The 26878-nt window shown below is 38.4% G+C and overlaps 1 protein-coding gene across 3 annotated transcripts; it reads right to left on the bottom strand.

Moving 5' to 3' along the window:
• Positions 1 to 449: 449 nt before the first annotated feature.
• Positions 450 to 23715, bottom strand: LOC149021807 (protein RRC1-like). 3 transcript variants are annotated; one of them, XM_089149987.1, is made up of 18 exons: positions 23485 to 23715; positions 22993 to 23097; positions 22763 to 22898; positions 22544 to 22589; positions 8453 to 8513; positions 7880 to 8026; positions 6921 to 7040; positions 6643 to 6808; positions 6245 to 6357; positions 5939 to 6010; positions 5212 to 5433; positions 5070 to 5128; positions 4849 to 4933; positions 4586 to 4723; positions 4141 to 4365; positions 3168 to 4000; positions 2888 to 3054; positions 450 to 1701 (listed from the first exon to the last, which is right to left on the bottom strand). In XM_089149987.1, the coding sequence occupies exons 2-18, from the start codon at positions 23065 to 23067 to the stop codon at positions 1412 to 1414; spliced, it is 2955 nt and encodes a 984-aa protein (XP_089006113.1). In that variant the 5' UTR covers positions 23068 to 23097; positions 23485 to 23715; the 3' UTR covers positions 450 to 1411. The 3 variants fall into 3 exon arrangements, with proteins under 3 accessions (XP_089006113.1, XP_089006114.1, XP_089006115.1); XM_089149988.1 differs by having other exon boundaries at positions 22993 to 23089; XM_089149989.1 differs by lacking the exons at positions 22544 to 22589; positions 22993 to 23097; positions 23485 to 23715 and having other exon boundaries at positions 22763 to 22851.
• Positions 23716 to 26878: the final 3163 nt, after the last annotated feature.

Here is a 26878-nt window from a genome sequence, read left to right as displayed (position 1 = left end):
ATTCCAAAAACTGACCATGGAACTAAGTTAAAATACCATCGGATCCTGTTCAGCATCAATCGATATTCAAATTTGCTGAAATCATATCTGCAGGAGAGCTGCTATTATAGACTTCTCAAGAGACTGACAATTTGCGTATGTCCTGATTTTATTGATCATTTATGTTGCATGGCAAGATTAAAAAAAAACTCATCAGATCAACCGCCACATCATTATTTTATTGAATGATGTGGTTAATGGAGATCATTATTATCTATTTAATCACAATAAAAATATTACTTGTTGCCAACACTCGCTTATTTGGTTGATAAGACCAACATCTCTTAGTGAAGAAAGGTTATGAATTCAATCTTTTGACGACATATAATATCCCAGTCCCCTATACATGAAAAGCTTCCGTACAAAAAAAAACATTACTTCTCAAGACCAAACATCCGTCCTCCCCTCCCCTTCGTTCCGTCTGAAGAAAGCAAAATATCCATCTTCAACTAAAAATCCCTCTTTATTGATCAATGTGTGATATAATCCTCCTTGCCAATGGAATCAAAAGGAGAACCAAATATAAACCACCACCTCCGCTTGGCAGCGATTGAAATGAAGATATAGTGAGTTTGCATACCTAAATAACACAATCTTATAATCACTGAAGTCATTACCTAACCTCGACGTGATTGAATAAACAGCTTTAGATCATTGTCAGAAATTGTTCTATAAATACACCTTTCATTGAGATCCATAGCTCTGTAATAACAATTTCAGCTTAAAACGTCAGTGAACATGGCAAAATTCAAGTTATTTATATACACACGTTAAGAAATTATTATCGAAATTTTTTTTCTTTAAAAGGTCGATCTCCTTCCTTGCCCTTGCAAGCATATGGAACCAACAAGAATTGAACCTTAGGATATAACATGAATAACAGAACCTATCAAGCACCGACCTCCACCTGAGATCTCCCACAAACAAATTTGAAAAAAAAAAAAAAAAGGGTAGAGAAGATGCGACTACAATAAACCCAACCCCAAAAACCAAAAAAAAAAAGGAGAAGCGGGGTGCAAAACTGGGGTCTCTGTTGACTGTTCCCCCACCAAAAGGGAAAAGAAATAACTCTGCAACACTGACTGATGAAAATAAAACCTCAAGCTAGTCAAACTATAGGATCCCCTCTGTGAACTGACGTTAGATTTATCTGTACCTAAAACCTCAGATATTTCACTTCAGCAAATCGCCTAAACATGAACATCCGAAAATTAAGACCAAGCAAAAATACAGTAAATTGCTTCAAGCAGCCATTTCTTTTAAGAATTCAAGGAGAAAATTCAACCCCACAGAACTCGCTATCCTTGACTCCAGATAACCATACATTTCAGTCACTGGCATAATTTGATCTTTGAGAAAAATGCCTCCCATTTCACTTCCCCCTTCTCCTTCGATCCCTGTCTCTTTCTCTACCTTTATCATGATCATCCCTCTCCCTGCTTCCACTCTTCTCCCGATCCCTTCCCCTTTCATTTTCCAGCTCATGTGATCTACCTCTGTCACGGTGCCTGTCCCAATCTTTATCAACGTCATTTTCCCTTTCCCTATCTCTAGACTTACGCTGCGGGCTTCTGCTCTGGCTTCGGCTCTGACTGCGACGTCGCTTTCGTGAAGACTCACGGGAATCATCTCGCCTGTCCTTCCTCTCAAGTGATGGCCTTTCTGCAATTTCAAGACATTAAAATTCTTTCAACCAAGCATTATCAACCCTAAATAGGAAAACCAGGAAGGAAAAAAAAAAGGGAGGAGAACAGAAAGAGGGGGGGGGGGTATGAGAGCAGAGAGTCGATGTGTTTCTATTATAAAAAATTGGGGAATCGAGGAAAACTAGCAAAACATGAGTGAAGACACAAATGCAGGTATGGCAGGACCACTAAGAACAACTACTTTTTATCTACGATGATCTGGAGCTCTCAAATCAGGTATTGACTTCTGTTCAATAATCAATCTCCCACTAGCTCACTAAAACAAAATTATCAGTGGAAAATCATTACACAAACACAAAAGGTAGGGTAGGTGCCCTGCCCACCTAAGCTTGACACGGTTGCCTATTTCTGCCACGTTAGAGGACTGCGTGGCAATTTAGGCCATGGGATGAGAATGGTATGGGTTAACCACAGGTCAAATCTCAACCGGAAATTCAGTCATTTACCCTTGTCTTGGAAAGTGGACATATAATTCCAGTTGGATCTTGACATGTGCACAGAGGGCCTTGGGTCATCGGCTCACCAAATTTCAGTCCCACATAAGATGCCATAGAGTAGACATAGGTGAGCCACCAAGCCATTACACAGTTTTTGGAGTAAAGTAACCAGTGGAACTGCATATTGTTATTGTTAGACCTAACTTGATTTAACTGAAGATATTCTATTTCAGAATTGTCTAAAATTAATGAATGAAGTAATAAAATTCCTCTATCCACCAAATCCCCTCACCCTCTCATCCCCCCCCCCCAACCAAAAAAAAAAAAAGTTGCCTCTTCACAAAGCAATGGTACGAACAGAATGGAATAATGCCTAGAAAAATACCCTTATAACAACTACCAAAAAAATTATATTATGCTTGGAAGGAACACTAGAATCTATGCATCAAGGTTCACAATCTAGAAGCAGTCCAGATCATAAAAGCACATAGCCCATCCTAGGTTGGAAATTCTTGGGAGGGTTGATCCTCACTAAACCATCTAAACTAATGAGCATTGACCTACCCCAAACTAATGATATACTTGAATCACCATTGTGTAAAAGCAATGGAACACCCATCATTGCGTACATAATGCTAAGATGCTTCACATGTTAAAGAAACGCAAACCCTTTTGCATGTCAATAAACATGAGAAGATTGCTTACTGTTTCCTGGAACATCTTCATTTGTATCTGATAATCCAAAGTCTGACTGTAATCGTCTCCGGTGTATTGCCACTTTTTTCTCAATTTCCTCTGAGTTTTTGACACCCCGCTCTTCAAGTGATACGCGATATTCCATAACAGCAACTTCCAGACGCCTCATCTTTTGTCTGCAGAGCAACACAGCAGTCAAGCTCTATTTCAACCAATACAGAACGGCTGAATTAGAATTAAGCAAAGGTATTCTGCCAAAACATTTTTAGAACCAAAAGAAAAATATAACCTCTGTTCTTCATTCATGCCACTGTCAGGGAGTGAAGGAATGCTTGTATCAGTTGCAGTTTCTACGTCCTCAGCCTTGCTGGGGCCAAGACCTGCATTTTCACTCCCAGAAGATGAGTAGCTCAACCCCAGACCCCGAGCATCTTTTTTATCTTCATCATCACTGGCATCATCTTCTAGAGCCCATTTAGAAACTGGCAAAATGGGATCTGATTTGCCCTTCTTTGCAAAGGGCTTCAGTTCTGCCTCTGGAATAGGAAAGGATGTAGCCAAAGGTGCAGAGGAACCTTTGCCTTGTGATCGCAGCCTATCGTCCTCAAAATGTTCCCATGAAGACCCTACTGTCTCTGTTCCAGTATTAATTTCTCTAGAACCAACATTATCTGCATTAAAGCCAGTGTCATCTTTTGAATATTTATGTGTATTTGAGTGACTTGATCCATATCTGATGTCGTCATCTCGTTCATAGCCCCTTTGTTTCTCTGCATCTTCAAGACTAAGCAACCGTGCAACCATCATTTCCCTACCACCAACTAGTGATAGCCCATTATGTCTGCAACGCCTTTCAAGTTCACCAATAGGAAGACTAAATAACTCCTCCATTGCAGCTCCTTTCCCCATTGCCAATGCAGCATCTTGGCTAATCTTACCCCCCTCAGCTGTATCTTCAGCACCCCTTTTGTTTTCAATTTCCGGTGCATCCCCACATATAGAATGAAAAGCTAGCACACCTGAGTTCCCAGGTCGAAGAAAAGTAGCTCGCAGCCCATTAACATATGCATCTGAAAAGAGAAACCAATCAGACCATACTTGGAGAACCTTCAACACTCGTTCCTGCAGAATCCAAGTGAAAATAACGTTAAAATTAAAAATACAATAACTAAGCAGACCAAGTAACTCCAGGGGTAGCCAACCCCCCCCCCCCCAACAAAAAAAAACCCCTGATTGGCACAAATATAAGTCCCATGGTGTACCTTAAGGGCCTCGGCAGTGATCCTTCCTGTGATACCACGGTACAAATCATTAAAGCTCTCCATTATGTCAGGTAGGGTAGCTTCAAATTTCGTGCGGTAGGCAGATGCATTCTTTACAGGAGCACTGCTGTTATGAAGGATATCTGAAACAAGCATGAGTCTTGCAACCTTAGTTGGGATAGGGGTTTCTTTAAGTGTCAAAGATTCGGTAAGAACCTCAACAACCTGCAGGTGCAACAGTAAAGTATGTAAGAATACATAGTTATATTTAAAAAATGATGCAGCTTGGACTACTACTGACAAACAGAACAAGACTTAAGTCAACGTATCCATGTGAAATTAAAATGCCATTGAAAAATGACAAATTTAAAAGCAAGCTAAATCAAGTGAAAATACATCTCTACTAGGAATCAAATAAGCACAACAAATTCCAGGCATTAAATACCTCTCCAGCTGCATCAGCATTATCTAGAGAGAATCCCATTGCTTCTTTTATCTGGCTCCTTTCTAATGTCAAAGCCCTAAGCATATCCTCAAACTCATCTCTCTGTGAATCTGTCAATGTCCGTTCCAGTTCTACACGCTGCAGAAGTTATAATTGAAAACGAAACAAGTGAATCAATGCCAGTTTTTTGGAATGAGCCATAGATTCACAGATATTGAAATTTCTCAAGAAGCAGAAAAGCTACAGCAAATCAAAACACCTACCCTGCTTCTTCCTGCAGCAAATGTGGCACCAGACTCTTTCTCATGTTCTGGGCTCTTTGAAGCAGGTAGAGGGGGTGGCATCCACCTGAATCACACAATTGGGGGAAAAATGAACATGAAATCTTGCTATTAATAGGAAAATCATTCAACTTTCCATTTCTGGCTTCCCAAAGAAGCAGAAGATTCAACTGCTATGAAAAAAACTTATGCACACAAATTACCTCCCACTCCCAGTTATCATGATGAAAGGCTCTGTTCTCCACCTCTGAAGAGTATCACCCTAAATTTGCAAAATCACAAGAAATTGATCACTTAGCATTTGCAAGATAGAATGCAGCCAATCAGGAAGACAAGATGGAGTACCTGAGCAAAGGAGTACAGCCTCCAAACATAGTATGTATGTTCCTTCGATCCTAGCTCAAATAAAAAGTTAAAAAGTGGATTTCCACGACCTCTTTCCATTATAGCTTGCTCAAAAGCACATCCTCCATCAAGAACATGCAAAGCCATTGTATCAATTACATGGTGGAGATGATCATCCTCAGGCGGAACAACCATTATATCAGGGACATTAGGAGTGAGAACCTATGCAACAAAACCAAGCCATTAAGAAAACAGACATAGCAAGAATGACAAATCAGCTCCATATATATGATGATCTGTCAAAGAGATGTAAAAGTTGCAGTTAAGATCAATCCACATTAACATAAGAACAAGTGAACACAAGGACACTTGTAGGGGTTGTTTTCTTCACAAGTATCATTCGCAGCTTCAAAATAAGCAAAGGAAACAAGGATAGGAAATTGGAAGTCCCAATTTCTGATTAATAGCCACATTCACATCTAGATACCCTAGCTTAAGACTGAATTGTTTGAAGTGATCAGCCACAATTGAGGCAGTACAGTAGCGGAACATCTTATGAGGCATTATGCAGCCAACATTCATATGTGAACACCAGGCACAGACTCGTGCAATCCATGCAACACGTGACCATAAATTTACAAATGAAATATCTTTATGTTAATAGAAATAAATCCAGTTCACTAAACAGAATCTAGAGGGAAAGTGAACAAAAAGTTAGTTAACCTACCAGCTCAGAGCTCTGATTAGGTACAGATGTTACTGGAGGGCCAGAAGGACCGGACAGGATCACAGTAGCTCCCTGTCAAACAATATTTTGTAAGCCACAATATCATGAGCAATGATTAGAAAGGATACATGATGACTACGAACTTCATTCACCAAGACAATAAAGAAAACTCCAGATGAAGCTACATTTGGAGGGGAAGGAACAAAAGAGAACCATCTCTATCCATTTCAGAGACCCAAGGCAGAAACAAATGGTGAAGTGGTATTCGAGAGTCCGAGACTTCATATAAGATGAATAGCTATTTACCTCCTTGCTCCTGATGGCCATCTGCCCTGGTGGGGGAGCAGGAAGGGCCTGTGCTGGAAGAGAGACCGACTTACCCCAGCCAATCTTCAACTCGTACTCATAAACAACCACCCCTGAAACATCACAAAATGCTTGAATAATCCCAGTATTTGTTCCATGCATTGCTCAAATGACAAAATAACACGCATTTCAATCAGTCATATACAAGACTAATGTCATATAATAAGACAAAATAAGATTATTCAAGAGACCGCTTCCGGTTTTCTGAGTTCCAGCAGTCAACCCTTCAGCCTAATTGCAGGGTCATCTCAGAAGGCATACAATTTTATTTATATTTTAGCCTGTCAAAACAATAATACACTGGTATCTCATATGCTAAAATCCGCAAAGATTCAGACCTTGCATTTCATCCTTCGCAGCCTGACCATCAGCTCTATTCATGAAAGCAACAAAACCACAGTTTCTTTGTCGTCTCTTCTCCTCTTCGGTCCGAGGCCACATTATCTTCACACTAGCAATGGGCCCAAATCTTCCAAAAGTCCTCAAAAGAAAATTCTCATCAACCTAAGAAGATCCAGCACCATGTAATGAGAGCAAATCGTTATTCTTATGGTCGAATGTGACAGAATTATGAGATTTGACGTAGTTACAATAATAAAGCATAATAATATATCACCTGAGGTGAGAGGTTTCCAACATAAAGATTTGTTGTTTGTGGGTCCCCATCATCAAATGATCCAGGAAGCCTCCCACTTGGATCAAAATCATCTGGTAGCTCATCAAATCGGCTAGGTAGCTGCAAGAATGGTAGTAGTTAATCTAAGATGCCTGGCACAGTGGCACGTTCACCATATCAAGTAAGCAACTAAGGACAAGTGAATTTTCCCATGGGGCAATATATGAAGCTTCAAAAATTGGCTGAAACATCAACTTTTAACATTTTTAGTCTGTGGTTGGAAATACAAGAGAAGTTCAAACATTATCAACCATAAGGTGGAAACAGACCCAAACTTGATATGAGGAAGCCAGAGAATGTTATCATCTATTTAATGGTCAGTTTGACCAGATAAGCACCTCCACCTGCCAGCTTGCTTGGCAGCCAAATGGGTGCGTAGGCACTATATATCCACTTCTACCCACCAGCCAGATTTCATGCCAGAGAGAGTTTTCCAAATCTCCAAACAAAGGTTCAAAAAATAGTTGGACAGTCAATCTTAAGGAAATACAATGGCTAAGGAAAAGGAGTGGGGATTCAATTTGGTTAATCCAGACGCTGAAATTTTACACGAACAATCCAAGTAGCATCTTATCAATCAAATCAATCAGGTTGAACATGCCATCCTTCCAGATGGCACAATAGGCTCCCTGGAATATTTAGCCTTCTTTCATCCAAACTATCATCCTTTAGACAAAAACAAATGGTAATCAAGAAGCAAAAAGCAGTGCATCAGAGGCAACTAGCAACGTCAAAGACAGTGCAACTGAGGCAATTAGCAACATCAAAACGTAATAATTTTACTGGGAAGCATACAAGCTAATGTCACAGAAAAGTGCAGGTGCTACATATATTAATTAATAATTTATTATATGCCTCCTCTTATACTGCAAATCAAGTTGTTATGAAAACCAACTTACAGCGGAACTCTCACTCTGGCGACCGTCACGCCAATGTTCACGCTCTTGATTACGCTTTTCTCGCATCTCCTGTTCTAGCTTTAGCTCCTCCATAAAGTGATCTATGTTCCGTGACTTTCCTTTTTCCTTTGGCTTCTCCTCCTCTTTCTACAAATGAGGATGCATGCAAAAGATTAGAAGGGCACAAGCTGATTTGTGTACAGGAACGATTTTAGAAATAAAAGAAACATAGCAAAGACCTAGAATTCACATCCGAGGCAATGGATCCCCAACTAGACACCATTTCTAGGAAATAAAAAATTCTACTTCAAAGTATATAGAACTGGAAACTGATAGTTTGTACCACATACATCAACTGAAATGCCTCCATACAGAGCAGCTTATGTCCTGCCAGGAGGTCCCAGAATATGATCCCTATACCAATAACTAAAGAATCTAGAGTATTTTTCTGTTCACCGTTCATGGTCTTGGGTGTGGACCCTAGTTCTATTCGCATCCCCAAACAAAACACTCTACCAATGCAACCAATACTAGCAAAATTTGTGGGGGGGGGGGGGGGGGGGGCATACTGACCTTTTTATCAGCTTCTTTCCCTTTAGTTGCCAAAGGAGGTGGTATGAAAGATGGGACGTATCTGTAGGAAGAAATGTCAGACCCCTAGGTACTAAACTTACTTTTGAAATAATATGGCTAGATAATAAAGCAGCACATACTTCTAACTTCCAGACAACCTTTGCAACTGAAATATGACTCCTAGATAATATTAAGATAGTAATAAAATGTGAAAATTACGGACAGTGCCACCATTTGAGAAAATAAAGATAAAAAAAAAAAGGCCTTCAAGACTATCAGTTCAAAGCATCATCTCCATATTGTATTAAAACTATGGACAGTGTCCCATACAAGAAAAACAAAGTTAAAAATAAAATAAATATAACATATACAAGACTATTTGAAGGTGCATCTACATCATATTGAAACTAAATGCAACAAGTTTATCTCATACAAGAAAAAGACTTCCTGAAGACACTAGCGCAAAAATACACATTCCAAATCAAATTCAAACCTAATCAACTTAAAAGCAATACGAAGTGCAAAGATTTGGACTCATATCCAAACAACCCCGCTGGAATTTTATAGATGTGAAAATTAAAACAAATTTAATGTTGACCATGTGGTTCAAACAAGAAAACAGAAAAGGAAATCAACAGAAAGCCATAAGTCTGGTTTAGATGCATGGAAAGTGACAATTAAGACAGAACAGAATAATAGAAAACAAGATGATGTTGATTTCCTAATAACAGAGGGGAACATTAAATAAACTGCCATCATTGAAAACCAGACAGCAGGAAGACCTGTCGATGCTTGTGGAAGGTGGACACATTTACACAAGAGAAGAGTTATAGAATATTGAAGAGAGAAAGAAGAGAAGGAATAAAGGATCGTCAAAGCAACAGACTGGCCACGCAGCTGTACAAGATGTCATTTAATATGAATAAAATAGAAGATTAAACATAAAGCCCTGCAGAAACAAAGAATTACATTTAGACCCCTGAGAAAAATAAGAATTATAGGAAATCCTACTGCCTACCTACATGGCTCCGGTAAGATCAAATCAGCTAACATTGGGCAGGTCAGATTGGTAACGTCACTGCTCAGGTCTTGGTTCTAGACTCATAGCCCGATTGGGCAATCCAATTAGCATACACTAGAAAACGCACAACTGGGATGTCAATGACAGTTACCAGGTATGATTTCAGCTTCCAATAGCCTCAGATCTGCAAGAAAAATTACTTCTCTTGTCATCTTGACTAGGAAACCACGGGTAAGATTTTATCATATTGTTGGCTGGACTTAGCACTCAAGAAGCTCCTTCACCAAACATCTCCCCCAACTTCCAATTTTGACTTTTCAAGGTTTTCACAAACGTGGTTGACTTTTTCCCCGAGTAATGGCCCCCATGCAAAATAAAAGAATCTCTAACCAGACATCACCTTCACTAGTTACTGCTTCTGAGCAGTTAAACCTCTGTCCTAAGTTGATAAAAAGCATTTGAGACTAATGTGTGTGTTCATAGTTTGGAGGTTGCGCTCAGCATAAGTGCTCACTTGCTGAATGCTTGGTCTGTTGGTCATGCATTCCAATCATGGAAACCATGGTTATCAAAGCGTCCGCCTAGGCGGCAAAGTGGTTTTTGAACTGCTTAACGGGCTGATTTCTTGCCGCTTTTTTGCTTAGGCACTACAGCTTTGCCGCCTTTTGTGCCATATTGCCGCCTAGATGCTAAAGTAGCCACTTTTTTTACATTTTGTAATTTGTGCATATTATTTTTTTTTAATCATAATTTATCCTACAATGCCGTATATGAATTTAAATATGTGAGCCATTTCGGAATCGAGGCCCAAAGTGCTTGTCGGCAACAGAATATGAAGCATGAGCCATATTCAATGATTACTGACATAGTACATACTACTTTTCTTTTATTTTCATTTTTCTCATTGATTACTGATATAGTACATACTACATAATTATTGTTATGAATCTTATGATGCTTGATGAGATGAAGTTATGTTTTTATTCTTTTTTTGAATAATTTTTCATAATTGTGATTCTTGAATTATTTTTTTTTATTTTTATGAATGTTGAATGTTTGTTTAGTACTTTAGTTTATTATAAAAAATATTTTTATTAAAAAATAGTTCAAAAGTAGTTATATTAAAAATATTGACTAAACCGCTTTGGTCGTTTTATTGCCGCCTAAGCGCCGCTTAGTCGCCCAATCGCCAAGACGGAGCCCCCAATCGCTTTGGACGCTTTGCCGCTTTAATAACCATGATGGAAACAGATGTAAGGCTAGTATAATTTCATCTCTCACAAACCCTGCTAAACATGGGAGCTTCGTACATTGGGTATAGCCCTTCTATGTATATGAGTGGAAAACGCTCATAGTTTACCACTTCAAGCAAGCTCTTGATAGAGTTTTTCACTTTTGATCCAATCACTAACTTGGTAATGGCTAAGCTTCTGCTTTATTTGTAAAGTGGGTGTGCTCATAGTTTACCACTTCAAGCAAGCTCTTGATAGAGTTTTTCACTTTTGATCCAATCACTAACTTGGTAATGGCTAAGCTTTTGCTTTATTTGTAAATTGTAACTTCTAATTTATCCTTGGGTTTAAAAATTTATATTTTATATGTCATTTGGTCAATCCTGGCTAGTACATGAACCAATCCAATAAAAAATGATTTTTGGATTTTTTTTGGCTTACCCATATAGTTTTATACTGATCCGAGAAGTTATCCACCTTGATTGATCCCAAATCCAATACCAGCATTTTGAGCCTTGCCAAACCACACATGGATGGCCAAAAATTATTCTCACCAAGCCATTAACCTACATCAATTCCAGACCCCAGCAGGCAGCCAAAGGACTTGACCAGCACCAAATTCAAACAAGGACCAAATATGCCGTCCAATTCAACTTGTTCCAAGGAAAAATCATATTGTTGTCCTCTCGAGCATAATGAGTGGGAGGTCCCTGGAAAGAAGAAGCTTCAATAATACCCCTCCATTCATAAAACATCAAATATTCTCATGTCTCATACCCATCGTATTGCCCCTTCTTTTCAGACAGCCATTGCAGCCCTCAAAGAGCAATAATCACCCTAGAAGAAAGTGAATCATTCAAAGATAGCAAGCCAATAGCATGATATCCACTAATCGACCAATAAAATAAGCGAATAAACACCTGTCATGAAGTTTGACATTGGTATTTTTCACCCAAGCAACCTTGAGGGTTAGAATGTAGATCTGTCTTCAGACCCTTGTTCGTACAGGAGCATAAGGCCCGTGACGTCACAGCCCCCCAAATGACATTATGTAGCAACTCCCACTGCCAATAACGTTTCTTATCTTATCCATCCAACCCCCCCGCTGTCAATCATTGCAACTCACCCAATCTTTAGAAAATACTGTTATGGTGCCAATCCATCCTCTGTCTAGATCTCGTGTGCAGCTAAAAGAGTACATAGCATGTAACAAGGTTACCTTTGACAAACAAAGCCACTGCCTCCTATTCCTTCACCAGTCTCACACAATTTCCCAGTAAATAATCTCTGTTTATCATTTGTTTTCCAAGACAACGGCTTTGCTATGAATATACCCTTATTAGCAAAGCCTATATGATTAATACAATGAGGAGAACAAGACACATCCTTCAAACAAGAAGAATTGTGTTCCAGCCCTTAACCTCAATGTAGATCTGATGTAAACCAGAATCTGGGGTTTGACTGATTAAAGTAAAGCCCTAGATCTAGGTCCACCCACAGGTTCCTCTTTAAGAGAAACAACAGTCTTCCAGGGTTTGTAATACCCTACATTCGAAGGTAATTGGCTGGTTTATGGGTGCTGGGGTTTATAGGGTTAGGTTCAGCTAGGGTTTATAATTTCAAGCTTGAAACTTTGCTGACCTGTTAACTTCAGATCTAAATCTTCAAGTATAGGGTTCAGATTTTAGATCTTTAGGGGAATGAGGGTTTCTAAGGGCTCAGATTAAAAGGGTTAGGTTTCACCACTAACTTGGATAACAGGGATGCTAAACCTAAAAGAGCTAAGGTTTGGATGAAGGATTAGGAAGATCTAGGGTTTTTTAAATTCTGGGGTTTAGCTTTTCCTGCAGACGATAAGTTGCAGCAATTCATGGGTTTAGATGTAGGCAAGGGATGAGGGTTGGAGTCAAGTGTGAGTGAGGGGATGAGGAAGGTAATCCTAAAAGGGTGAGGGAATTGGAGATTGGATTTAGACAATATAGGTGATCTAAGTTTTACAGGGTCGCGAATAATTTTGGTTTGATGTTTTCTGGGTTTCCTATAAGGCTGCAGGTAAGAAGGATGAAGAAAAAAAAGAGAAGGTTAGAAGAGAGGGGCTAGAAGGTTGTACTAGAGTAGGGGAATGGAGGGGTTAAAAAAAAGAGGATGGGGGAGATATAGGGCTGCTGCAGCAGCGTCTGCAAGAGGTGGGAGATAACCTACAATGGGAAGAGAGGGTTAAGAGAGGGCTGTGGGTGAGAGAGAAGATGAGAGAGGGGGCTGGGATTGGGGTGGGGGCTAGGTACTTACTTGGAGATGTAAAGTTGAAGCTGGAAATTGAAAATTCTACAGAAAATCACTCTTCTAAACTTCCACAAGTCCCCTCTAGGGAACCCACGACTCCAGTTGCTCCTTCAAATTCATCTCAATTTTATTAATCATCAACTGGTTACAATATCATGAGACTTATTTGTAGCCTTTAGAAAGAACACTAGGACTCTAACTTAGAAGACAATTCAAACTGAAACTCCTATTCAACAAAAGACTCTTACGCATACAAGGATCCTTCATATCTCACTCTAGAAGAGTCCAAATTGATTTTAAAGGATAATATGGAATCCTTGCAAGAACTAAAACAAAACTAGAGGACTCCTTGATACCATAGGAATCCTAACCTAACAAGTAACAAGGACTCTGCAATAACTTAACAAATGGACTCAAATTCAAAAACAAAAGTAGATATGGGGTCCCACGAACATACTGCACCCAATTAAACCCTAACTAGACTCAACCAAGAAGTACAAAATTACCAAAATACCCCTGGGCCGGCCAAAATTCCCTGGGTGTTTGGTAGGGCCACAGGGTACTGGTAAACTCCCTAAGCCCTCTTTGGGTGGTCCTGGATCTGGTTCACATCAACATCCTTCAAAACCATGCACTCTTTATTCCACTCAAAAGTCAGATGTAGTGACTAACTAATTTAAGCTTGCCATGTGCTCCTCTGCTCTCTAAACTGAAGGTCCATTTGCTACTTGTAAACTACTAAACTGTAAGCCTCTTTCAACACAATCCATGTACTAATCAATCAAATATCTCAAGTGATGCAGTGGCCATGGTCTGGCTGGACCGACATGACCCACTTTGGAAACCTAGACCAAGAATTGGGCCTAAATCCGCTTTCTGGTATGGGGAGGGATGGAGTTAGTAATATTAATAATATTAGTATTACTTCATTTTAAGTATTATAATTGCTTGGGTAGATTGCCTAGGAATGTCTTATTAGCTTTCTCCTTATCTCAGCATTAGCTTAGTATGGTAGTTTCCTATTTCAGGTAGCTTCTATTTCAGAGAGGCTTATTTTTTGAGAAAGGCTGGTTTCCTATTTATTATGTAACCGTATGAGGAACTCTTGGGTTTTGAATTGAATTCGATTAATGAAGAGTCTTAGCAGAGAAGCTCCAATATGAGTTGTGAATGTGATTTTCCCCTTCCCCTACACCCTATTCTACCAATTCTCTCTCATTGCAGACCATCTCAGCAGGCCTTCTCAGGTCTTGCATTATTTTGGTATCAGAGCCAAAAGATCCCCACCCTTTAACCCTTTTCTTCCTCTATGTCTCCTCCTCCACTAATTCTCCTCTAAGATACAGTTGGTCCCCAAAAGAATCCAGAACCCCACCCAGTCCCTGTAGCTTCCCGCCCGAAAAGAGATGCAGCAATGTTGAAAAGACAGCAACCTCACTTGCAAGCATATTCGGGTGGAATCCAATGTATGACGGGGTTGACCGATAAAAGAACCGTCTTTTCTGTATACTTTATACTTTCCCCGGTGATAGATCTTCCAAAGAACAAGGCTTTTTTCAAATAAGCCAATTCATTTGGGACCCTGCAGATCCATTCTTTTTTCTATTCAAAGATCCATTCTTCATGTCGAGAATTCTTTGCAGATGAAGAGATGTCGAAGCGGCTTCTTACTTCCCAAACAAAACCTCAACAGAAACCTTAAGAGGAAAAAGAAAAAGAAAACGAGGAAACAGGAAACAGAAGCAATACCGGGTGATTTTGAGATAGAACAGGGGACGAAGAGGGAGAAAAAAAGAAGACATGAAGAGCAGAGATTGACAGACCAAAATTAAAAAAAAAATCAAAAAAAAGGAAGACTTCAGAAGCAAGAAAAGCATTCCAACTATGAAAGAGAGAACAAGAGCTGCAGCAAAAAACATCATGCTTGGTTGTTTCACCAACGAGTCCCAGCTGCTGAAGGCTTCGAAGAAACATCCTCCTTTCAACCTTCCACCATTCTCCTCTGGTTCGAAGGGAAACTCCTCTGATCTTCTATTCATTTTATTTCCTTATATTTCTCTTTCCCCACACTGCCCCATGATCACCTTACACAGTTTCTAGTTATTTTCCTTACTACACTACCCTTTCCATTATAGCTAATTCCTTTTCACCTAATTCTTTTATTGAATTCCAAAGTTTACACCTGCCCATTCATTGCTTTGTCTCTAGTTCTTAACTTTCATAAATTACATTGCTGCTATCTCATTAAATAATTTGACCTATATACCATTCTGCCATTCACTTTAAAGTTTACATTAATTACAAATTTGCATTGTTCTTAAAAGCTCGGTTAACTCACTCTTTTGCCATTTATTCCTTCTATTTTGGGTATACTATTGTTTTCCCTTCCCCTAGCCAATAGTGAAATTTTCAGCAATTAAACTCCTATAAGGCTGAAACGAATGGAAAATTTTAAGACCTATAAAGCTGAAATAGATAGCTAATTGGACACTCTTACTACAGTTTACTACAGTTATCACTTCCCTTTAGACAATGATGGGACCTACGCAAACCTCAAATGATCATTTTAGAGGCTTCAAATAGAAGAAAGCGTCCATGTACTCTAGGGATTCTTCTAACTCCACCCTACAACCACCATATGGTCAATATGATGCAGGAATAGAGACAGCCTTAAGGTTTGAAGTCATTGATTTTTATTTTATTTTTTCATTTGATTTTTATGAAGATCACAACCTGGAAGAATTCCTAGACTGGGGTTCACAGCTTGGAGAGTTTCTTCATGTGGCATAACCTTCCTGAACCTTTGCATAAGGCAAACTAAAAGGAACCATTCATGGTTGGTAGATCAAATACGAACAATAGACCGTACACATGGTCTTCGCCAAGTTACTACATGGGCTGAGATGCAAACTGCAATGGAACAAAGATTCCAACCAAATGATCACAAGCAACATAAGCAGCTAAAATTCGTACAGTTGAGACAAGAAAGTTCTAGTGGCACAGTTTCACAATGGCTTGCATCCACAGATTAGTACCACAAAAGTAGACTATTTACTACAGAGGAAGCAGGCCTTGGTGGCATATCAGGATGAGGAAAGTTAGGGAAAACCATATAATTGGAGAAATTTTTAGAAAGCACATTCTAGGGGTGATAATTTTCTCCCACAACAACCTCCTACACCAGAAGTCAATTTCAGTTGGCAAACCACAAGCTAGCTGTTCCTCTGTTGCATCTTCAAGACCTAACCCACCCATCATCTCCACCTCACTGTGATTTTGCTATGTCCTTAGGCATAACAGACCACATTCCCCACCTCGATGAGGTTCCAACCGGCTTTCACATTCTGTGACATTCACTGCCACCGTTAAGTATTTTACATGTAAGGACTACGGATATACCAGTGCTTAACGTCCCCCAGTTGGTAGCTTATGTTGATAAGGATGTTTCCACTCCTTATTTTCCGGAAGAGCATCTTGTTTTTGAGAAAATTTATCTACCATCAGAGCAACCAATGAATGAATGTACTATCAACAATGATAATGATGAGACCCATATGCTTGTTATGTCCTTCCTCTGGTTTTGGTCACTCACAAAGGTATTGAACATGAAGATTGGTGCCATAGCTGCATTTTCCAGACTCGTGATAGCAGAAATTGCACTAATATTGTCTCTAAAGAAGCTGTTCATGAGCCCCCACCATGAAAAAAGCTGTTCCCATTAAACCTCACCCAAAACAAGCCCCCACTCCCTCCCTCCCCCCCCCCACCCAAAAAAGGGGGGGCCTTCCCCAACATTCCAGGCCCTTTCCCGAAATTTCAACCTCCCAAAAAACCCTAACATTCTAACTAAATGAAGACCCAATTCCCCAAGATTTACAGCACATACACCCTACACCTAACCCCTCATTCAACCCAACTAAAAGTACCATCCACCCAATGGAACCCTGTTTCTTGATAACTCAAAACTCTTACCCAACCCTAATTTTTCAAGAAACCTATGTCCAACCGTTAGAATTCTTCCAAACTTGAACAGGTCACTAATAATACACACCCTCCTAATCTTGACCAAATCTTTCATCCTCAAACCCTAACTGAAATACCTATCTCCAAACCTTAAAAGATCTCATTCCATCAAGAATTTTGAAATCCCATCCAATAACCCCACATTGCAAAAAATCATATAATTCCATGCACTAAAGCTCTAGGCTGTAAGAGCCTTATCAAACAATTTTGAAGATTATTAGATGGAGGTTTGCCTCGGGTTCTCCTATTCTATCGTCCATTTTGAGTGATAATAAGGGCTAGGGCCTAGCAGTGAGCTCACACGTAAGATTCAGGAGTTATGTTGAGAAAGTTGCAGCATCTTTATCCTTTATTTTTTCTATTTACCTTCCCACTGTTCTCTTGGTTGAATTCTAGTGGAGCTGAGTTTGCGTTGCTGCTGTTGATTGAAGGAGGTCATCAGGTTGAGATCACCTCCTACCACGAAGCTGCTGTGTTGAACTACTGCGGGTGCTCCATTCAAACAGGCGGCTTGACTGAAAAATTCTCTATTTATGTCTTCTTCTCCCTCCTGCACCTCAAAAAGCGTGACGGTTACTAGCCTTATGTTCCATATATCTCTCCTTCACCAGATGCATATTTTCATCCCTTCCATCACTCACTCAGTCACTTCCTATATAAACATAGACTTTTCTAATTTCAGTTCATCCCCAATACTGAAGCTTCAACCATCGAAATTATTTCAATCCGAATTTGGGCTCATTGTTCTTGGTATTTTGACCTACAGCTACCTAATTACTATTTTGGTGATTTGGATCAGAATTGGCTGTAAATGTTCACAATGCTTCACTGTCATCCTACCATTGTCCGGTGCAAGTTTGTTTGGAATCCCAAATTTCTTTCTGTACTAATTTTCTAATTTGGTTTATTGTGGGCTTCGGGGCTAAGTTACTCTTAATTTTAGTTCCATGGTACACTGTCATAGTTCAACACTTTTAAGTCTTTAACAGACCAAAATTAGCTGAATGCAAAAACAGTACTTTTATTTTGATTTTGCTTGCCATTTTTGGAAGCAAATTAGCCAAACTAGCAAAGCTTCCAACTGAAATTTCGACAAAACGATCTACGATGTAGACAAGACTGAAATTTCAAAAATGAATTTGTACTTATTCCATTTTACATCCTGTTTTATCTGAAGGCTTTTGAAATTAGCAAAATTCAAACTATCCCTTTTGTCCTTCAGCTACAGTTTACATCTCAAAAAATAGCTGCACCCTGAAACATCTTACTTGAACCTGTCATAGAAGTTCATTCAGCACACCCAGATCAGGAACAGAGTCTGAATATAGATTTTATTTCCTGTTGATTTTATTATTTATTTTATTGGGTTAACCAAGTAGGCAGACTTTTAATTTGGATTGGATACATGGACATGGTTTTAGCAAGTTTTGAATTGTTAAAGAGTTCTAGCATATGATTGTTTACCTATTGAAGCTTGTTTCTTTTTTTTTTTTTTTTTTTTAATATCTTTGTGATCAACATATTGAGGGTGGATAGAATAAATTGAACTAAGGTTTGAATAGCCAGAGGGATTTGTGCATGCGCTCTTGCTTCCCTCCTACTCCCACTCCCCGGTCCACCACCACCCCAAAAAGACCCTCCTCCTCATGCAATTTTTTTCTCTCTCCCCAGGCAAACTGTTTCTTCTCAAGTTTCTCTTCTTCACCCCCTCCTCCCTCCGTCTTCTTTCCTTCTTCACATTTTCTGCCCCACCACACACCCCCCCCCCCAAAAAAAATAATAATAATAATACAATGGCCACCACACAGCATGTTACATACAGATTTCAACGCCCTGACCTTATCTTACAAAACTCAATCAAACTAGTGCCACTCAGCCCATATTTGCCACAGTTCTCATAAAAAGCAGCAAAAAGAAAGAAAATAATGACAAAGTGGCAGAGAGGATACATAAAATGACCAGTTGGCAGACTGAGGTGCAAGAAACATCTTGTCTTCTGTCACAAAATTAGAAAAGAAACATAAACGCTAAGGCCCAGGCTAGTTCAGGATTAATCAACTCCATATTAGAGATTAATCATTAAAGGCCATCTAGCCAAAATTTGCTTGGTGCCCAACATGAGGATGAATTAAATGGAGAGGAAACGGATACGAGTGAAGCGAAAAGCAAGCAGGAAGGAAGATCAGCTTAAGCGCAATACATGGTCTAAAATTTTGGTCGAAATGGCATCAATTTCATTAAAAGTACTGGTTTTGAAAAAGTTTGAAACAAAATGCAAGTTAACTCACTGCATACACAGGATTTCAACCAAAACTCAGAATTTTGGATCGATTTTGGGATTAGTGTATAGAAAAGTACCATATAGACGGAGGTATGTATTCATAGGCATGTTCTAACCTTGTCTGCACACTTAAACTTGACATGTAAAATTTATGCACTAGTAATATTTTGCCTCTTTATGCCATTAAATGGTTTTTCTTTGTTCCCAATGGATGTTTGATGAAGATCAAAACATGGAGAAGAGGCCAAAACACTGCTTCTGTAAACAGTGTCCCAACCCATATTTATCTTTGGTGAGCATCATGCTAGAAGATCTAGTGGGACTCAACGCCAGATTGCATGAAAACTCTGAACTGATTAGAAGACTCAATTTTGACTATGCACGGAGATATAGGAGTTTAATTAGTTTCTATCTTCATCAAGCAGGTAGTATCTATTTCTTGAGTTTCTGTTTACAAACCTTGCGAACTTTGTGCATAATCACTTTTATCGCTAATAATCCTAGTCTTAGCCTTATAAGGAATATTTTAATTTCAGATCCTATTTTGATGAAGGTGAGAGCTGAAACCCCTATCTCCTTCCTCTTCTTCTTCCTATCAACCCTTTCTACTAACATAGCTGTGAGTGTAAACCTGCTGCTGCTGCTGCCTTTGAGATGGACCGTATAAACCATCAATCTCTATCAAACATTGCTGCTGTTTACAGAACCAGTGAGAGACTGCTGTAGATGCAATCCAACTTCAGAAGATTCTCCTGCAACTTCAGAGCTCTTGAACACAGCAACTCCTGAACCTACTTAATTCACACTCCAAGCAATTTTGAAGCAAAACTGCCTAAATTTTTATCCTTCTTGGCTTCCCCTACTGCTAGCTTGATTGATTCCCTCACCAATCCTATATTTGGAGGCCAATTTCTATCCGTAAACCCCTGATAACTCAGCAATCAACCATCAAACTCAAGTTGAACTTGGAGCAGTTATCCACCCAATAACGGGCAGCCTTCAATCAGCCTTGGGGATGTTCTCAACACTGGTTTGCCTAGTATTTGCTACCTTCTATTTTGGTATCTACAGTCTACTTATGCTTTGCTTCTGCCATTGATATCTGCAGCAACTATAAATGAGCCAACCATAGGGCGGCTCATCTGACTACTATCACATTGTTTGGCATGAAAGCCACTATCCTTTAGGTTTTGATATCAATAACAGGAATGTGAACCTCCAGAATTTCCTTACTTTGCAAAGAGATCCAACTCCTATTTCTTGATTTGATAGATCTTCTAGAGGAACATTATGACTGACACGAGATGAAGCATGAGATGAGGACCAAGTTCCTTGTGAATGAATGCAAAGAAGCTCTCCAGCCAACAAAATTAGCCTCAAAATCCATTACAATTGATGAGAACTTGAAACATTTATTGCAAAAGTCTGAAGTCACATTTCCGCCATTCACTTACAACAGAGGTTTTGAAGATGGAAAAGCAACAGGGAAGGTAGACTCAAAATCACTGCCATTTAAATTGGAGCTGCCCTTGAAGGAGAAGAGCGTGAAGATACCTCAGATGATAACAAAGACACCCTAGGAAGTCGACTCTGAAGCTCTAACAATTTATGTCATCACAGAAAAGCTAATCTTTGATTTTTCAAATGTCGAGCCTTCATTTAAGAAGGCCAAGCAAGTGAAGAAAAGCCAAACAACAATGAAGAGCTGGTCACTACAACTAACAAATAGGTAAAGAAATCACTGGGAGTAAACTATAGTTACAAGGAAGCACTTAAAAAGATTGCGTTTGAAGCAGAGAAGGTCAATGTAGACAACCCCATAGTCCCCAGATGATGTCGAAGTGGACCAAGTGGAATTTCCACCAGAGTAATTTAAGGACAAATTCCACATCTTCTGGAATGCAATTTATATCTTTAAAGCATTACCTGGATTCTGCTATGAATTGAAAATAGATATAAAAAACAGAAATAAAAGCTCCATATTTATCAAAATTCAATATCAAATTTTCTCTATTTTCTCTATCAGGGGGAGGGGGGAGAGATGATATAAATCAAAACAAGAAGAAGAAGAAGAAAAAGACACTAAACCACTGTTTCATGTAGATACTTCACCAAATTGGTTTCTTTCTTGGGAATAAATCTCAGGTTGGGTATAAACAAGTTAAACCTTTGATCCCAATGGATTTCTGTCTAATGGGTCACTTTTAAAAGCCTAAAGTAGGGATAATTAGGTTGCACAAAGGATAGCTTTTCTACTTAGTTTATTTTCATGTTTTGGGTGATTGATAAAGTTTTTCCAGATTGATTTAGAGGTTCAATTAAATAATTTCAGAATATTGTCTATGAGTGAGTATTCCTTTTAGTTTACATCATTTTAAGTGCTTAATAAGGCTAGATTAGGGCCTTCTAAAGTTTATTCATTTTGTCATGCTTGTACATCTTGGACTGGTTGGCTTGTATTATTCATCTTGCCTCGACTTATTATTAGTATTATTATTGAAAATAAACTTTAGCTTTTATTCCTTGACATGAAACAACTAATGGCCCAACAGACATGCATACACCAACTCCCAACCCCACACATACAGAACAATGGAGAAACACCTTAATAAAAAATTACTTTTTCGAGTGTCGTGATATTTGAGTCCAAAAAAGAACTTAATTTCTAGAAATATGAAATTAACATAGACCAATAAATTATAAAGGACTTCACTTTCCACCAGCAATCCCAAAATACAAACAGAGATTGCAACACTGGGATGATCATCCAAGCAGGAAAGACAATCTATGACTCATTATTACGAAATATAATCAAATGAATTCTACAGGATAAAAATAATATTATAAATCCATTACTCTAGAAAAAATAAGTGAGCTCAAGACTACACAGGGAATTGTTAAAATTGAAGTGAAAAAAAAATCCCAGAATCAGAGAAATAAGAAACATCTATAAGAAATATTTTAGCCTATGTGCTTTTTATTATAGGTCAGAGACCAATTAGCACTTCAGTGTGAGCTTAGAATTGCAAAAGAACTTAATTTCATGTCATGTCTTCAAGGATGCATTTCATAGAACAATTCCAAATCTTTCTATAAATAACCTAAAGAGTAAAGCTTCATATGAAATATACAACTCCATCACAATCGTACACAAAAAAGGATGTTTTAATCAAAAACCACTGTAGCATCTCTAACACGGAACAAGTCTTACACCAACACTCTGCCTTTTAAGAATCAGGTACTTCATTTACCTACTTCCCTTCTTTGGAACAGATACCCCATCTTTGGAATTCCCACCTGCCATCGTCGAATGAATAAAAGGCCCATATGTTTATTAATGTGCCCTCACAAAAGAAAAGCACTCATATATCCACAAACCGAAACAAAATGAAAATAGAAAAAATATAATACTGGAACAAAAGAAAAGTAAATTGCTAGCAAATTAAATGCTCCTCAAAACAAACACTGACCTTCAGAATCAATCTTAGGTTTCTCATTGGGATTTATTACTCCTCCCCTAACAAATGCCTTCGACCCCGGCTTATCATCACCTTGAAAGGACTCCACGAATTCAGCATACAAGCGGGCAGTTTCATCCTCCGCTCTCTACAAAATCAATGACCAAGAAAGGCAACTCAGTCCCAGCGAGTAAGCATAAACAAATTACTAAAAGCGAGTACTGAGGAAGAAAAAAGCATGCCTTCTTCTTTGCCTCTTCCTCCTCTCTGTGCTTCTGAAAAGGAGTTTTCTTGCGTGTAACCGAGAACGAATTCATCTTCTCATTACGTGCTGCAAACCTAATAGACTTACCAGAGAACACAACTCAGTTCATAAAGTGCATCCCATAGTCAGAATCCGCAGAAACAAAAAACAGAAATTTGGGCAGCCATTATAAGCCATTGAGTATACATCAGCTCCAAAAAATAAAAACTGAAAACCCAACGATTGTAGCTCTACAATAAATCTTCCGCATTATGAGCCAAAATGCCGAAATAGGGTTTCTAGATTCCGACCAGACACGGCATAGCTTTAGAAAAATACGAAATTTTAAATACAGAGTAACAGAAATTGGCTGCAACCAGATTAATTCGGAAGTAAGAAAAGAAAAAAAAGTCAGAATAACAAGTTGGTGAGCATGAGTAGAGGAGAAACAAGGGGAAAATAAAGGTAATAAATCGACGCTAAAACGTACTGGTTCCTGAAGAATTGGTAGAGCAGCACCTACGGTTGCCAAGGTGATTCTGGGGCTTCTTGAGTTTCGAAAGCCTGGAAGAACAATGGTTTTCGCAAGGCCTAGAAGGAAATGATTCTGTATAGCTGAAGATCCGAAAAGATGAAAAAACTGTGAAAACTGGCTCAAGCAAGGCTAGTGATATCGAGGCGGCCAAGGTGTGGAAGGACCGTAACAGGGCTTCTTTTTTCCGATTTCGGTTAAGGGAATGTAACGGGGTTTCACTTTCACATGTTATTTGTGCTGGTGAGGGGTGGCCTTCATGGACGATTTTCCACCAAAAATGCAAAAAGAAAATTTGTCCATGGACGAATAAGATTGTCTCTGGTTATCTGATCAACGGCCATAATTATTCCATTGAACAAGATAGACGAGGTTTTTATTTTTATTTTTATAAAGGATCTTTAATTAGAAGAAAAAAAAAAAAAAGACAATAAAATGCCAAGACATCCTAATTACAAGCTTCAAAAAGCTAATGAACGGAATTAAACCAAACAATCCTGCTTGCCAAGGACAAGATCTTCCTGGCTAGATTATCAACTACAAAATTAACCCATCTAGAAACATAATGAACTGACCAAAAGTGTTCCACAGCAAGCAACTACCGAATGTCCTCCACCACTCGAAGAGCATCAATCTCCACAAGCAAAAAAGATAGACAATATTTATGATGGATTGATGGATAGTGGGAATGTGCGACCATAGGGATAAGGCAAGGACTTACATACATACATGAGTTTGAGTAGTTTTTTTTTTTTTTTTTTTCTTTTTTTTTGGGGGGGGGAACTGAGCTAGTGCAACTCTACATTTTTATGTTTCCAACGTTAATTAATTCCCAATGCTTTCAGAGTTAAAAAGGGATTTTCACAAGCTGCATCACCATGAATTTATCTTAAATTTGAATTTTCAATTTGCTTTTAACCGGTAAAGATAATTGAAAAAATATATTTCACCCAACAACTCTGAGTACTTCTGTTTTCTTTTTTTTTTTTGGGGGATGCTAGGCAATAAGAGCTATTGGAAATAACTCAAAAACAGGAGTCTCTTCGTGATAAGCACAGGGGAGAAAAAGTATCTTGCACGAGTATTCTTCCAATGCAGCTTGTAAGGTTTGCAGAGTGTCACATTGTAGTTAATGTTACTCTCTCTTTTAAAAAGTCATTGTTTTTTAAGAGTAACCATGACCACTTGGTTATGAAAAAAATAACATTGCTTGCACCAGCTTCTCCGTTCAAAATGAAGAACGGTACACCAAACCTAAATTAACAATGCCAACAAAAAGCTGCTCCTAGAGATGTGTTCAATTTTCATCATTCATAAGACTAGAGCTGAATAAGAGAACAAGCATAAGATAGGATTCATTCACCATAATAGGGGAATATCTCCACATTGACTTGCAACACATTGACTTGCAACGGTGAAATATTATTAAGAAAACATAAGACTAATTAGTGATTAGCTCAAATTATTATTATTCTATTAGCAAACTATGGTAATCATAAGAATATCATTTAACAATGACTAATATCTCTTAGTGAAGATCACTGGTTGGATTTTGTATATTGTCCCTCCCTTCCTATTGCAATCTTATATGTAAAAGCTTTTATAACAACAAATAAAATACAGTATTGTTTTGAATAAGAAATGTTGAACATAATAGCATCCCCAACATTACTCATCTTAAGACTGGAGTATTCCTTTACAAAATACATTGGGGATGGATTGTAATCCTCTCACATATCTTTACCATATATTTAATAAGGGGTCCCTCAGATCATGAAATCAATAAACATGTAAATGGAAAGCTAAAATCCGCCTCCGAATTCGCATTAATATTCGGTTTATTCCTGAAATTTTTTTACTGTAAAATATTTGTATCTATCCGCTAAGCAATTGGATTCGGATTTAGATAATTTATTATTGGATAAGATAATATCCGGATAAAATTTTGTCAGGATAGAGTAATACATTGAATTTTTTGTTCTCCAAAAATGGATGATAATTGGATTCGAAACCATATAATAAAAAATTATCCTATTAGAGTCAAGTATTAAACTTTATTTTTTTCTTTTCTAAAAAATGGTTGATAATCATATTCGAAAACCGGTAATTGATAACTGGAAATTGGAAAATCGGAAAAAGAAAAATGATAATCACCAATCAATAATCTTATAGTTTGTCAGATTGGACTATTATCGGATATCCGATAAAGTTTCAGATTCAAATTTGGATGCCTTTTCTAAATTTTTACCAGTCAAATTTGGTTAGCAGTTTTGCTAGTCAGATTTGGGATACTAGTGTATTCGAGCGGATTCGATCCTTTTACAAATGTATAAAGCATTCAAATATATTATAATATAATATAAGCTTCAAACAGAGTTTGTGTCTTGTGTTTTGTTTTCATTCCAAGGTCTTGCAACTTGATTTGCGGATTCATTGACTAAGATAGCCCTCTCGGTTGAGCTATTGACTATTTGGTATTGTTGTTGCAGAATTCGGTCTCCCCTAGTTGAACGCTCGAACCTGCAAAAATGTGCTCGACCGGTGTGGTCGAGTTTTGCCTCCGACGAACAAGTTAGTTCAAACGAACAAAAGAAACAAGCTCAATCTCTTAATGTATCTAATAACTCAATAGTGCATACCTGATAAGAGTCATCATACCTCTTTATATAGTTATTGTCTGTTCAAGTACTGAGAGGATTTCTTGTTGTAGAGTCATATTAGGAACCATCCGCTCCTTAGTTAGTTGAGTCTTGCTTAAAGAGTAATACTAAAGTCCAATACGGACTCAATCTTGAGTTAGTATTGACTAAGCACGGTAAGATGCTATCGTTAGGTAGGATACTGATCCGACCACTCTGCTCTGGCTCAACAGGTTTGAGTATGATTTTCAGGTTCGACCAGGTTCGATCATAACAGGTATAAAACCAATCATTGACTTCTTAAGATGTGCAATGAAGAAGTCAATGTTTGTATTAGCTCGTATTCAATAAGTGTCTTTCTTACAAAAGAAAAATAAATAAAGGGTTCATCTCTAAGCATGGGTAAAGTAGGTCATAAATGTGTAGAGGTGGATACCCTAATAATGTGCGGTGAATAGATATAAAGATATACGTATGTGAGGGCCCCTTTATAGTCTACCTTGTTAATATTCAAAGGTGGGCATTTATAAATGTGTGGTGAGGCGTGCGAGGGAGTTGGGACCCCCTTCGCGCAACTATGCTTCCTTTACATCGGTCAACCGCATATTTAGGAGGGGTGTGAAAGGGATACGAAGGGTGTCAATTGCAAACCGAAACCATTTAACCATACCGAATCGCACTGTCTAAAACTGCACCATAACGTCGTTCAAAAT

This window comes from Hakea prostrata, chromosome 3, assembly GCF_041222555.1.
Source record: "Hakea prostrata isolate BN-2017 chromosome 3, UWA_Hpros_2, whole genome shotgun sequence".
Taxonomy (NCBI): domain Eukaryota; kingdom Viridiplantae; phylum Streptophyta; class Magnoliopsida; order Proteales; family Proteaceae; genus Hakea; species Hakea prostrata.
The sequence above is the reverse complement of the archived record's forward strand: the minus strand, read 5'-3'. Positions and strand labels throughout refer to the sequence as shown.